Raw genomic sequence first — 13,960 nt, forward strand, 5'->3', positions numbered from 1 at the left:
ACCCTGATACCAACACCAGGCAAAGACACCAATGAAAAAGAAAATTATAGAGCAATATCCCTCAAGAACATTGTTGTTGTTGCTGTGTATTGGTGAGTTGGAACTGACCCACTAGTGGGTTTTCAGAGGCAGTAAACTGATAAGACTGCCCATCTTTGTCTCATAAGAACCACATGATGGTCTCAATTGATACAGAAAAGGCATTCGGCAAAATTCAACACCTTTTCCTGACAAAAAGCACTCAACAAAATGGAAATAGAATGGAAATTACTCAACATAATTAAAAGCATTTACACAAAGCCAATGGCCAAAATCACTCTCAACGGAGAAAGGTTGAAGGTATTTCCCTTGATTACAGGGACTGAACAATGTTGCCCTTTATCACCACTCCTATTTCATATCATAGTTTATTGGAATTCCTAGTCGGAGCTAGAAGGCAAGAATAGTAATAAATAAACAGCATCCAACTTGGCAAAGAGGAAATGAAACTATCTCTATTTGTAGATGACATGATCCTATATGGAGACAATCCCAAAGATTTAGTAAAAAAAATGCTAGATAAAATTGACCAATTCTGAAAAGTGGCAAAGAACAAGATTAACATAGGAAAATCAGTCAAAGAGACTGGAAGCAGCAGAGAGGAGCTGATGTGTCTCTGTACCTGGGCCCTTCATAGTCACCTGAATTCCCAGAGCTCAACCTAAATGCCAGACCTCTGGCCAGCCGGAACTAGGCTGCCATCTCAAGAACTGCACAAGGGAGGAAAAAACAATCTCGGAAAGAAAAATGGGAAAAGTGATGCCTTGGAGTCAAAGTATTAACCATTTCATGGAGGAAATGGATGAAAAAACCTACAGATCAGAGAAGTAGCCCTCTGACTCCTTAATGCAAGGCTGGAATGGCCAGGAAATCTTGAATTTCCTACAAGATTTGGAATCCAGCGAACTTGAGCTATACCTCAAAGAGAGGAACAAATATAATAAACTCTCAAAGAGCAATTGCATGGACCAAAACAATCTATTCTTTATAACCTTTCACTCAAATTAAAAAAGGATTTTTTTAAAAAAAAAAAGATGCATCTCATTCAAGATTTCTCAGCAACTCATGTACGGAAATTTTCTGGGTATCAACGGTGAATACAACTTTGGTTGAAGGTGGTATATCTTAACTATTTTATTTTCCTTCTCCAGTTAAGATAAACACATTGCAAAAAAAAAGATAAACACATTGCAAAGTTCGAGGTATTGTTAGGAGGTATGAAGTACCTCAGAACTCTCTCAAGATGATATAGAGCTAATTACCTAAATTAAAACACAAAGGTGATCAAAGAAAAGGAAACTGAATTGACCTTAATCACTGAGCAGGTCCTTTTAATGTTCAGATGATAAAGCAACAGTATAGAATTTAATGAAAAAAGAAAGTGGATTTCTTATAACGCCATCTTCTGCATCTATGTGAATTAATTCAGCCCACAGTAATAGCTACAATAGCAGAGAAGATTTCAAGTCATTTCCAGTTCTTTAAAAATAGGGAAACACAGAAAATATCTTTTTAATCCTTACAGTGGTCTTCTTTATATTGTGCAGTTTAAAAAAAAGTTTCCTTTAGACATAAATTATTAAGCTTTATTTGGCATATAAGTAAAAGTAAGATCTCTCAATTCTTGATCTTCTGGTAGCCATTAAACTTTCAATTACAAAAAATATCTACTTTGAATTTGGCACTAGACACCAGCAAACATACTTTAATATATCATACAATGAAGGCTGACTAAAATTTTCTTAACCTGCAGAAGGTCAAAGACTGCAACTTTCAATATGGATTGAAGCTCAACATCAAGAAAATTAAGATTCTCACTACTGGAGTAACTGGCAGCAGCATCATAGATGGTGAAGAGATTGTGATTGTTAACAGCTTCAGCTTGCTTGGCTCCACAATCAACACTCCTGGTACCAGTAGCTAGGAAATCAAAAGACAAATTGCATTGGGAAAATCTGCTGTCAGGGACCTCTCGAGTACCGAAAAGCAAGTGTCAGTATAAGGTGTAACTATGGTGTACCTGATCCAAGCCATGGTCTTTGCAATTACTTACTATGCATCAGAGAGTTGGACAATGAGTAAGGATGATAGAAGAAGAATTGATAGCACTGAGTTGTGATGCGAGAGAAGGGTATTGATCATACTGTGGACTGCTGAGAGAACAAACAGGTTTGTCCTTGAGAGGGTAAAATCAAGGGGCTTGCTCCTTGGAGGAAAGGATTTTGAAGCTCTATCTCACATTCTTTGGGCACGTGGCCCAGAGTGACCAGTCCTTGGAGAAGGACATCATGCTTGGAAAGGTGGAGAGACAGTACAGAAGAGAAAGACCCAGATGAGACAGATTGATAAAGTAACTGGCAAAATGAGGATATTGGGGATAGATGTGTAGACAGTGAGATTGGCTCAGGATAGGACAGAGTTCAGAGCTGTGGTACATAAGTTTGCAATGAGTCAAGCACATAACAACAAAGTTATCTTAGGAAGTAGTGGCAATCATCTGATAGCCAATTTAAAAATACTGAAAGATATAAGGATGATTCAATGCAGTGTTTCCAAAAGCATACTGAATATGTCATTGTGTGTCACTGAGTTGGAACCAACCCATAGCTGACCCTCTAGTGGGTTTTCAGAGGCAGCTAATCACATGGTAGGAGACTATCCATCTTTCTCACCTGCAGCAGCTGGTGGATTTGAACTGCATGCCACTAGCGCTCCCTTATAAGGAATTCCTTATATCTATTCTATTCTATTCTATTCTATTCTATTCTATTCTATTCTATTCTATTCTATTCTATTCTATTCTATTCATTATATAATTATAGATTATTATAAGGAATTCTTTATTATTAATACCTTATATTATAAAGAATATAAGTAATGAAAATTACACATAGGACTCAGAAAGAATCTTGGAAGCTCCTGAACTACACAGGAAGGAGGCCAGGATTCAGAGCCAAAGTTGCTTTATCTGTCTTCAGGACTGTAGAGACCAGGACTCCTTGAGTCACTGCATACTATGCACAACTAATAAACACAAAATGCATAACTAATTATGCATTTAGCTATTTATGGGATGGGAAGAGCAAATAAGATGCTACCAAATCCAGTAATTTCAAAATGAAGAGATAAACGATGCATACTATTTATATTTGAAGTCAGGTTTAAAACTTTCAAACATTCCATTTCGAAGGACACACAACAAACTGAATCATGACTACAGCTAAGGGTTGGGAATAGACAGGAACTCTAGCAGAACAACAGTTAAGTGTCTAGCTGCTAACTGAAAGGTCAGTGGTTCCAATCCATTGGCTGCTGGTAAAGAGAAGGATGCAGCAGTCTGTTTCCATAAAAAATGTATGGCCTTTTTCTATAGTTAACAGCCTTTATAGAAAACTTATAAACAGTCCATCTGTGTCCTATGGGATCCCTGAGTCAGAATTCATTCAATGAATTTGTTTCATGAGTTTCATATTTCTATATACTTGAAGTTTTAGAAATGAGTAGGGTGAATCAGTCTTGTAATCAAAACACAAAAGTATATTTTAAGTCCTTTTATAAAAACATTATTAACACTTATAAACAAACTATTGGAGCCCACTAAAACTTGCAATCCAGACTATTTTATTGCATTTTCCAAAATATTTCCCAGATAATCCGTACTCTTCCTATCTTTAAACCCCGCAGTGTTCCCTTGTTCTGTTCCAACAACTGCTTTATGGTCTTGTATAGGTTTCACATGAGCACAGTTAACTGCTCTGGGTTCCCCTTCCCCTCAATGAGTCAGGTATTATTTTACTCCTACTTTACAAATTATAAAAATGAAATCTATAACTAACTCATTGCAATCCAATAGGAACCCATTCACAGCTAAGCCTCCAGTGGTTTTCAGAACTGCCCATCCTTCTCCCACAGCACAGGTGGTGGATTCAAACCACCTGCCCTTTAGGTTAGGCAGCACACCACTACCCACTAGACCACCAGTTCCCTAGATACAAAGTAATATAAAGACTAGCGGATATAAACTATTATAAGGTCCTTAGTAAAGTATCCGGAAGCAAACTCACAGCGTTGGGAGTCCATTTTGACTCATAGTGACTCAATGGTCAGCGAAGAAATGCCCTATCAGGTTGGCAAGGATGTATAATCTTTATGGGAGGACACTGTGACAATTTTCTTCCTCAGAGTGGTTACAGGGGCTCCTTCCATAGTCAGTATCAAGGATAAAGTCTCTGACCATAAAAATGAGGTCAGGATAAATTGCACACTCTGTACTTCTATTGCTATCCAGAAGGCTGGAGGTTGAGTCAGTTGCTCAAGAGATAGATATGGCAAACTGCTTCCTTAAAGGGTAAAGCCTTGGAAACCCTATGGGTCGTTCTACTGTGTCCTACAAGGGGGTTGCTATGCGCCATAACCATTAGATGGTAGTTATGTGCCATCGAGTCGTTTGTGACTCATAGCCACCCTATGTACAACAGCCCTAAACCCTGCTCTGTCCTGTGCCAATCGCACTGTCTCTGACACACGCATCCCGATTACCCCAGTCACTGAATCAATCCACTTCACAGAGGGCCTTCCTCTCCTGCGCTGTCCCTCCACTCTACCCAGCATGATGTCCCTCTCCAAGGACCTGTCCCTCCTTACAACATGTCCAAAGTATGTCAGACGAAGCCCCAGAATCCTTGCCTCCAAGGGGCAGCCTGGTTTAACCCTCTGGATGGTTTGGTTATTAATGCTAAATTTAAATTTTCTCAAAGAAATACTAAAAGGTTTGACTTGAAGCAAATGTCAACTAGCAAGGTAGGCATAAATCAATTAGTTTGGGGTTTGGGTTTCTCCCCTCCACCCCCGCTTCAAATAAAAGTGAATAAAGAACAGAAAAAAAATGGCCCGACTACTGGTAGAAAAACTTCAGCGCCAAGTGTCGCTTTGAAAAACACAAAAACTCGGAGAGCTCTGTAAGAGAGCAAAAACAGCCCTCACCCCTGACCTTTTCTGGTCCTCTTCGCCTCCTGAAGAAGGTCTGGTGGTACAATGGTTACAGCACTAAACAAAAAGGTCAACAGTTCAAACCCACCAACCACTCTGTAAGAGAAAGACGAGCCAGTCTGATTCATAAAAGGTTTTCAATCTTGGAAACCGTTATGGGGCAGTTCTGCTCTACCCTATAGAGTCACTACGAGCTTCACTGAAAGGCCGCGGGTTTGACTTAGGGGTTTTTTGGTGGCTGCTTGCCCTCCTCAACATAGCAGTCACGGGGACTACACAGCCCGACGCGCAGGGCGGCCTGGGAGCGGAAGAACGGGACCTCGCGGCGGCGGCCGAGCCGGAAGGGGAGGAGCCAGGCCTGGAGGAGCCGCGGGAGCAGCTACGGGTGTTCGCGGGTCGCGCAGAGCCAGGCCTGGCAATCGGGGAGTATCACGATGCCGGAGCTGGCGGTGCAGAAGGTGGTCGTCCACCCCCTGGTGCTTCTCAGTGTAGTGGATCACTTCAACCGGTGAGCGGGCGACGCGGGGCGGCCTGGCTGGGCCGGCAGTGGCCACCGCTGCTGAGTCACGGGCACACTGGGGACAGCGCGGGCACGCTGGGGACCGAGCCTCTCTGAGGGCGCGCGGGCAGCGGCCCCGTTTCTCTTGGGACCGAGAGTGACCCCTGCTCAAGAAGCTGGAGTCACCCAGCATCACCCCTTGACCCGCCTCCCCCCCACCTCCCCGGCCGCCACCGCTCGGGGCCTCTGTCCTGCACGCATGTTACTGAAGTATTTATGGTTATATGTTGTGGAAGGGAAGGGGCTCAGATGGCTCTGACCCTCTCAGACCTCGTTGCTCCATCTGTCACTTCATTGATCCCTTTTCACCAAAAAGACCATCTCGAAAGAAAGCGATGAATTGATACTCGCGCTTCTGAGCCTCTAGAGGCTGTCACCGACATGCTGGTCTCGGCGCCCTGAAAGCCTACCTGGCTGGGCAGTGATTTTTAACCCGTACAGTTTTCTGAGTGAGATGATGATAAAACGCAGATAAAATGTCAAGTTCTTCGTTTAAAAATAAATCCTGTTGGAGGTCTTGGTATTGATGAATGAGGTAAAATATCTCCCAGAGCCTCGGTTATCTCAGCGTTTTCTAGCTTGTTTTCCTAGTTGCTCATCCTGCTAGACCCGTTTCTAAGTTTTACAAGATAATTAGTCGGCTTGGCAAATGTAAAAACCTCCTCGGGTATCTGTGAAGGACACAGCTGGCAAGTGCCTGGTCTCCTGGAGAAGCGATTTCACTAGATCCAAAAACAAACCAAAAGCTTGGAAAGCTTAAGGTTGTCAGTTCAGTTCCATTGCTTTGTAGGTAGGACTTTCCTCATAGCAGGACGTGCAGGTTGTTGTTGTTGTTGTGTTGTGGTGGTGGTGGTGGATGTGCAGGTTGTTGTTGCTGCTGTTGCTGTTGTCGTAGGCTTTTCTACTATATAGTTGTTGTTGTTTTGTCCAGTAGAGTAAGACCAACCCATAGCTTACCCTCCAGTGGTTTTCCAAGACTGTAAATCGCATGGGAGGAGATTGTTTTTCTCCCACAGAGCAAGTGGTAGATTCGAACTATATGCCCTTGAGTTGTTAGCACAACTTTCTATCCTCAAGGCCACAGGAGCTCCCATAAGATACTGGAGGCATTAATGGGGTGATTATGAGTACAAATTATGGAGGGTTAGGGCAGAGCTATGACAATCACTGTCAGCTGCTGTGTCAAAGAGCAAATAAATACAGGGCTTTAAAAACACAAACACGTTTGTAGACTTTAAAAAAAAGCCTGGAAGTGTGGGGGGTTTATTTTGAAGTGTGGAAACTGAAATGTTGAGATTCCCCCAAAGTTTAGAGACACTCATGAGTTTCAGAGTCTTCCATTTTGTTGGATCCAAACCCCAAACTTAGTAACCATTTATCATCAGCTTATGAAACTAAATATAAAGAAGAATCTGACAGTTACACCAGTGTAAAACCAGTAACTATAATAAAAAGTTTATACTTTCGAAAGTATACATTTATACTTGCGGATCAGAATCACTTCCTGAACCACTTGAGCAGACACAGAATAAATATTCCAGAGGTTTAGCAGCCTAGAAGCCAGACCATAGACTGCTTCTCCTGGAGCATCTTTGTTCCTGAAAAGATAGCAGGATAGTTTTCTATCCTGGTTTAGGTTTAGGACGGGAGAAGGAAGAGTAAATATGATGGTGTCACTTAAATGTGGTGGGTTTTTTTTTTTTTTTTCACGTCATAGGTTAATATTTTTAAATTCTTAAGCTCCAGAGAATTTTCATTTTAAAAAATTTGAACTTATTTCCAAACCTGTATTACTTGGCAGTTGGTGATGGCTGAACTTCTGTTAAGAGAGAGATTCCGTTCCAAAACTTTGTAAATGAATAGTGGTGATGGTTATGAAATTTGATAAGCCTAATTAATGTCACTTAACTTTAGATGTAAAAAATGTGGAAGTGCCAAGTGTGTGTGTGTGTGTGTGTGTGTATAAAATTATTATTATTATTATTATTGTTGTTGTTGTTATGTGCCGTCAAGTCGCCTGCGACTCATAGCGACCCTATGTACAACAGCCCTAAACTCTGCCCTGACCTGTGCCAATCGCTCTGTCTCCGACATTCCCATCCTAATTATCCCAATCTATATATATATACACACACACATCCCTAAAACCAAACCCACTGGCATTTATTCCAATTTATTATTCCATTTATTATTGTCATAGGACAAATTGGAACTGCCCAACATTCTTCAGAGGCTGTAAGCATTATAGAAGCAAATTTCCATATCTTTCTCCTGCAGAGGGGCTGGTATATTCTAATTGTCGGCCTATCTGTTAGCAGTTAGGCACTTGATCACTGCCCACCAGGGCCCCTTGTTGAGGGTTTGTTGGGGTTTTTCTTTTTAAAATAAAAGCTCTAATGGCATAGTGCATTGCATGTTGGACTGCTAAACTATGAGTCTTACACCATAGTCCACCAGCTGCTCCACAGGAAAAGCGTAAATACTAAAAAGATTTACTGCTGAAAATACAATGGATAATTGCTCTGAGTGGAAGCAACTTGATAAGAGTGGGTTTATGGAAATGTATTTGCCACTCAGTAATGCCAGTGTTTAATAGTTTAAGATTTAGAAAGTAGTTCCGTTCTACACCGCCCCCCGTTTTGTATGTTTATGAATTACAAATAAACCCTCAATTCACCTTGCAGAAGTCTCTTGGTATAAATTCTATACATTCTGTTTCTTTAGCTTTCATTATTCTTTTATTATCAGTATTATAAATAAGAGACAGCTATAGGTCACAAGTACAGTTTATGTAGCTTAGATATGTTTTACCTAAGTAGTAAATCGAGGACTACCTGTATTTGTTGTTGTTAAGTGCTATAGAGTCATAGACAACCTGTAGCGACTCTATGAATGAAAGTCTTGAACACAAAACTTTCATCTTTTCTCCAAGCTCATAGGGTTTCCCAAGGCAGGCTTTTTTGGAAGTGGATGCCACTCCTGCTTCCAAGCCTGTTTTATTCAGGAGATCCACAAAAGCAGGCCCGAGGGCCCAAAAGCCTTTATTTTAATTTTTTTTTTTTTTAATGGTTCACCTCATCATAATTTATGTTAAAATGTACAGCTTTTTTTGTTTGGGTTTTCTGTTGGTTGTTGTTTTGAAGTGACTGACTAAAAAGAGAACAGATAATTTACCAGTGTCGATGGTTCCTATTTTATAGAAGGGATGCACCTCCCCTGTGTGGCCCTTACAGTCACCCAAATCCAGTCATCTCACAGGCTGTTGTGAGCAACAGCCACACCCTAGTCTCAAACCCAAACCAGAAAACACACCTTTGTAGAAACCAGCCTGGATTAACTGTGAAACATGTAATATTAAGAGCTAATCTAATTCTGTTATATTTGTTTGGCGGGATTTGTTCCCAGGTGGGCCATATCTGTACCATTGACTTTCTTATTGAGCTGCTGGGTGCACATAACTCTGCATAACTGTCCAGACTGACCATCTGTTTTCTTATCCAGAATAGGCAAGGTTGGAAACCAGAAGCGTGTCGTTGGTGTGCTTTTGGGGTCATGGCAAAAGAAAGTACTTGATGTATCTAACAGTTTTGCAGGTAAAAGATAAATTGTACATTTGTACATGGTTAAAATATCAGTTAGTTTTAAGCGGGGTGGGGGGAGGGCTGAATTCTGTCTCATAATTGCTAAAGTTGGTGAAACCTAGAAGCCCCTTAATTCGAAAAACAAAGGTAATACTGTGTTGGACAAACAATACACAGAAGTGGATCAGTACTGGCATGGGGGGCATCTCTGGTTATGACACCAGCTGTAGTGACCCCCTATCTAGTACCCTAAACAAAATCTTTTGTTTCCCTTTAGTCCCTTTCGATGAAGATGACAAAGATGATTCTGTCTGGTTTTTAGACCACGATTATTTAGAAAACATGTATGGAATGTTTAAAAAAGTCAATGGTAAGTCTTGATTTTTTAAAATAGTGTTATGGCATGGCTTAGACCAGGGAATGTTCATTATTCCATTTTAATATCAAAAATCCTTACCCTAAGCCAGACATAAGTAAAACAAGTTGTAGAGAAGAAATCAAGTAGAATAAATGAGGAACTAGAATAATAATTTATGTCCAGTTAGACTGCCTAGGTTTAAGGAAAAAAGATAGAACCTTCTGATTGTAGCAGAAAGTCACAAAAACAGCAAATAAATTCCAGCTGTCCTTCAAGCTTTAGTACCACAAGAGTAAATATATCCATCCCTCTGTCACATGTATTATTTATTACAACTGCATTTCTTTGGAGCTGGTTTTTCTCACAACACAGATGCTGTTGGCATGACATAAATTTAAATAGTTTCTATCTGAACTTTGATAAATGTCAGTAGTTATAGAAAGGCTTCAGGCCTTTTGTTCATAGGGTCGCTATGAGTCGTGCATTCAACAACAGGAACAACATATTGCCTTGGACTTTGTCTCTGGTCTCCCAAACTAGTCTAGAATATAGGCGTTTGCAAATTTCCCATGCTGTTGATTTTCTGAGCCTTCTGGTTTTGAGTTATAGGTAATATAGGCATGTCAGGGTTTAAAATAAGATGCCTAGAATTTTCAAAAAGATGGTTACAGACCCCGATAGCTCACCCTCCAGTGGGTTTTCAGAGGCAGTAAGTTACAAGAGAAGAAACTACTCATCTTTCTCCCGCGAAGCAGCAGATAGAGTCAAACCACTAGAATACCAGGAGAAGGCGTAACGATTTACATTCTTATTCCTTCGGGGAATTTAGGTAGACCTGTGACCAACAGTTAAACCCACTAATAATTTTTATCTTTCTTTCCCAGCTAGAGAAAGAATAGTTGGGTGGTACCACACAGGCCCTAAACTACATAAGAATGACATCGCCATCAATGAGCTCATGAAAAGATACTGCCCTAACTCAGTAAGTACTCTCTGTTTTCAAAATGTGTGATAACTCAGCTAACTCAAGCTGAGAGTACCCTAGGATGGATATAGGTAACAAATCATTTTCAAAGCTTTTCCTGTCTATAGTGAAGACTGAGTTTCATAATAGTTGGTAGGGTCTGGTGGATGATGGGGCTGGGATTGAAATGGTGGCTATGTAGACTCCAGTGTTCTTGTATTTAATCAATGCATGGTACCACTTCTCAGCTTGTTAGGAGGAGGTAAAGGGTGAGAACATTTGAAATATATTCACTTTTGCTGAAAATTCTGGCTTGATTCTGCTCAAAGGACTGAAACAGCTCTAGTAGAAGAATGACTGTAGTTCTCTGTTCTCTGGCTCTGAGGTGCTTTGCTGTGTTTCTCCACCAGGTATTGGTCATTATTGATGTCAAGCCAAAGGACTTGGGGCTGCCAACTGAAGCATATATCTCAGTGGAAGAAGTTCATGATGTAAGTCACCTTGCTATGAGTACAGGAACTTTGATTTGCCATTTAGTGAATGATGGTGGACAGCCTCCTCCTCTCTCTCCCCCGTTATCAAGTCAGCAAATCCTTTCTCTCTAACAGAGTTGTTGATTCTGTCCATAGTTTGAGCTGGCATTTTTCTCCCTTCAATTTTGAAGTGCAAACGAGGAACATAGAAATTTAAAATTATTTTACAAATTCAGTGGAGCCCTAGGGACATTCATAGTGAGACAGACACAGAGCCTGGCAGGCCTAATCCTGGCCTACTACACTTTCCACTGTGCCACTAACTTGCCTCCTCCAGGATTTCCACTTACAGTCTGTCTTTGGATTTAGATATGCAGTGTTTCTCTTCATTTTCCATTTCATATCCTGATGAAGGTATTTTTAGCTTAGCTCTCTACAAAGTTTACTTCCACAGAGCTCTGTCTTATTGCTTCTCTTTGCCTTGCTAGTTCCATATTTATTGCCCACTTGGAAAAGTCTTTTATTCTTGGGTCTTGATACTGTTAATATTTAATTGCTATTGTTAAGTTCCTTTTCACCCCACTTTCCAAAATGAATTTGAGGCTTCACATAATATAAACAACCCAATGCAACAAGAAGCTAGATATAACACCGAAGACCATATTGTTATAAAACCATGAGACCTTGAGTCCTAGAAAGCATGTTATAAATTTCTGCAAGATTGTTAAAGGCTCTGGAAGCTCGCTTGCTGTCAGACAGAGCTAGGCAGTGTGCCTGCAGAGTCTGCCCTCCCTGCTCTGCTACACATGTAGTACAGTTCCACAGGCGAGGCGTGGTCACTTCAGACACTGCGTCTGCAAAAAATCTTTTCTTCTGGGTTCCATCAGGAAGTCATTAGATGACCAGCATTCCCAGCAGCATCTTCCAGCTTGATCCTTGGCTGAATTCTGACCTGCGAAAAGCCAGCTATTCTGATTATTTTGGTGCTCTTGTGTTATTTGAACAGGATAGTTGTAAAGTTATGTTTTCTAGCATGAGCGTAAGAGTACAAGTTTGCTATATGTTGCTTTTAAAAAAAAAAAAACCACCAAACACCCCACCCTATATATTCTTAAAAACCCTGTGAATACTTCCCTGTTATCATCCCAAATGTGAGCTTGAGGGAATGTGAAGATTTTCCTGAGAAAAGTTTCTTTGTGCCTGTTAATACATACAGACAAGCGTACCTGTCATTGAGTAGGGCCACCTGGCTCTAGCTTAGGACATTTTCAAAGCAAGCTTTAAGCTACTTTTGTAATGGAGAAGTCTCAGTAATGTAGCCATTAAATGATCTGACTTGAAGCAGAAGAATAAAATTATACTAAAAAAAAAACCCCACTGTTTGTTTTAAGTAAGTAACCAGTTATATTTCCTCTTCCAGGATGGAACTCCAACTTCAAAAACATTTGAACATGTAACCAGTGAAATTGGAGCAGAGGAGGCTGAAGAAGTTGGAGTTGAACACTTGTTAAGGTGAGGCCAGAATTGTATGCAGTACTGCCAAACTGCCTACAAAGGTCCCCAGAGGCTGCTCAGTGTTGGGACGAACGCTGGGTCAGGAGTGAGGAGAACCTGGGCTCTGACTCAGCCCCACACTAGCAGCTAATTCCAAATAAATTCCTGCCCTTCCAGACCTTTGTCAGAAATTGAAGGGGCTGAACTGTATAGTCCCTAATGTTTTCATATATTTAGAACATGTTATACAGCTACTGACGTTGACTGTCCCAGAAACAGTTGTGTATGTGACAAATGCCAGCATCACCTTGTTGGTGGCTGTTTGTCTGCAGACAGTGTGTGTACATGTGGGAATATTTTCTAACAACTGTATCTTAAAGTCTTGTATTTGATGAGGTTATATAGGGTTCCCTCTAGCTCTCAGAATTTACTTCTGGCTTATTGATGCTCAAAGCAGGTGATTTAGGTCATCCTGAGGTAGAAAATTTCTCACTGCAGCACACAAGAAGTTATAGGGAGAGCTGAAATATTGACCTTTTTAAAAAAAGTTTTTTAAAATGAGAATGGTTTGACTTCAGCACTGTTAATGATCGTCTCTTAAAAAATACTCCATGATGAGAAGATAACTTGTTGTGCTAAAATATACCTCAAGTAAAAGAAAAATTAAGCTCATTTATACCCAAATCCTTTGTCAAAGGAAAGGACCATATTTCTTTGAGAAGTTTGCTCCTCCCTTCAGTGTTTCTGTTCTCTCAGACAACTGATGATGATGCAGCACTGATGCTTTTCCCTGCCTCTTTCTTGTGGGTATTACAGAGACATCAAAGACACGACAGTGGGCACGCTTTCCCAGCGAATCACAAACCAAGTCCATGGTTTGAAGGGACTGAACTCCAAGCTTCTGGACATCAGGAGCTACCTGGAGAAAGTGGCCACAGGAAAGCTGCCCATCAACCACCCGATCATCTACCAGCTGCAGGACGTCTTCAACCTGCTGCCGGACGTCAGCCTGCAGGAGTTTGTCAAGGCCTTTTACCTGAAGACCAATGACCAGATGGTAGTGGTATACTTGGCCTCGCTGATTCGTTCTGTGGTCGCCCTGCACAACCTCATCAACAACAAGATAGCCAACCGGGATGCAGAGAAGAAAGAAGGACAGGAAAAAGAAGAGAGCAAAAAGGATAGAAAAGATGACAAAGAGAAAGACAAAGATAAGGAAAAGAGTGATACAAAGAAAGAAGAGAAAAAGGAGAAAAAATGAAACATGTAGCTTTTTTTTAAATTTGTAAATTAAAATCTTACCAACTAAATCAGTGTGCCACTAGAGGGTTGTTTTCACTTTGGGTGCTTGTTACAAAGCGGTTTTGGAGAGAGCTCTGTGCCTCAGATCACTTCTATGGCATTACCTGGAAAGGGATGGATAGGGGACTGATCTCGTACTGACTGCAGCTCAGGCTGTAGGAGCTGGGGATATCCTAGTTGGCTCAGACTAAAGATTGTGTG

General features: G+C 40.9%; 1 protein-coding gene across 1 annotated transcript; it reads left to right on the forward strand.

Annotated features, from left to right (window-relative positions):
• The first annotated feature begins 5,413 nt into the window (after nucleotides 1-5,413).
• Nucleotides 5,414-13,718, forward strand: PSMD7 (proteasome (prosome, macropain) 26S subunit, non-ATPase, 7). The gene is made up of 7 exons (XM_006878646.1): nucleotides 5,414-5,536; nucleotides 9,089-9,180; nucleotides 9,446-9,538; nucleotides 10,411-10,508; nucleotides 10,901-10,981; nucleotides 12,384-12,475; nucleotides 13,274-13,718. Exons 1-7 carry the CDS (start codon nucleotides 5,463-5,465, stop codon nucleotides 13,716-13,718), a joined length of 975 nt encoding a protein of 324 aa, XP_006878708.1. The 5' UTR covers nucleotides 5,414-5,462.
• Nucleotides 13,719-13,960: the final 242 nt, after the last annotated feature.

The sequence above is a fragment of the Elephantulus edwardii genome, unplaced genomic scaffold, assembly GCF_000299155.1.
Source record: "Elephantulus edwardii isolate Elephantulus edwardi_28Jun2011 unplaced genomic scaffold, EleEdw1.0 scaffold00001, whole genome shotgun sequence".
NCBI classification, from domain to species: domain Eukaryota; kingdom Metazoa; phylum Chordata; class Mammalia; order Macroscelidea; family Macroscelididae; genus Elephantulus; species Elephantulus edwardii.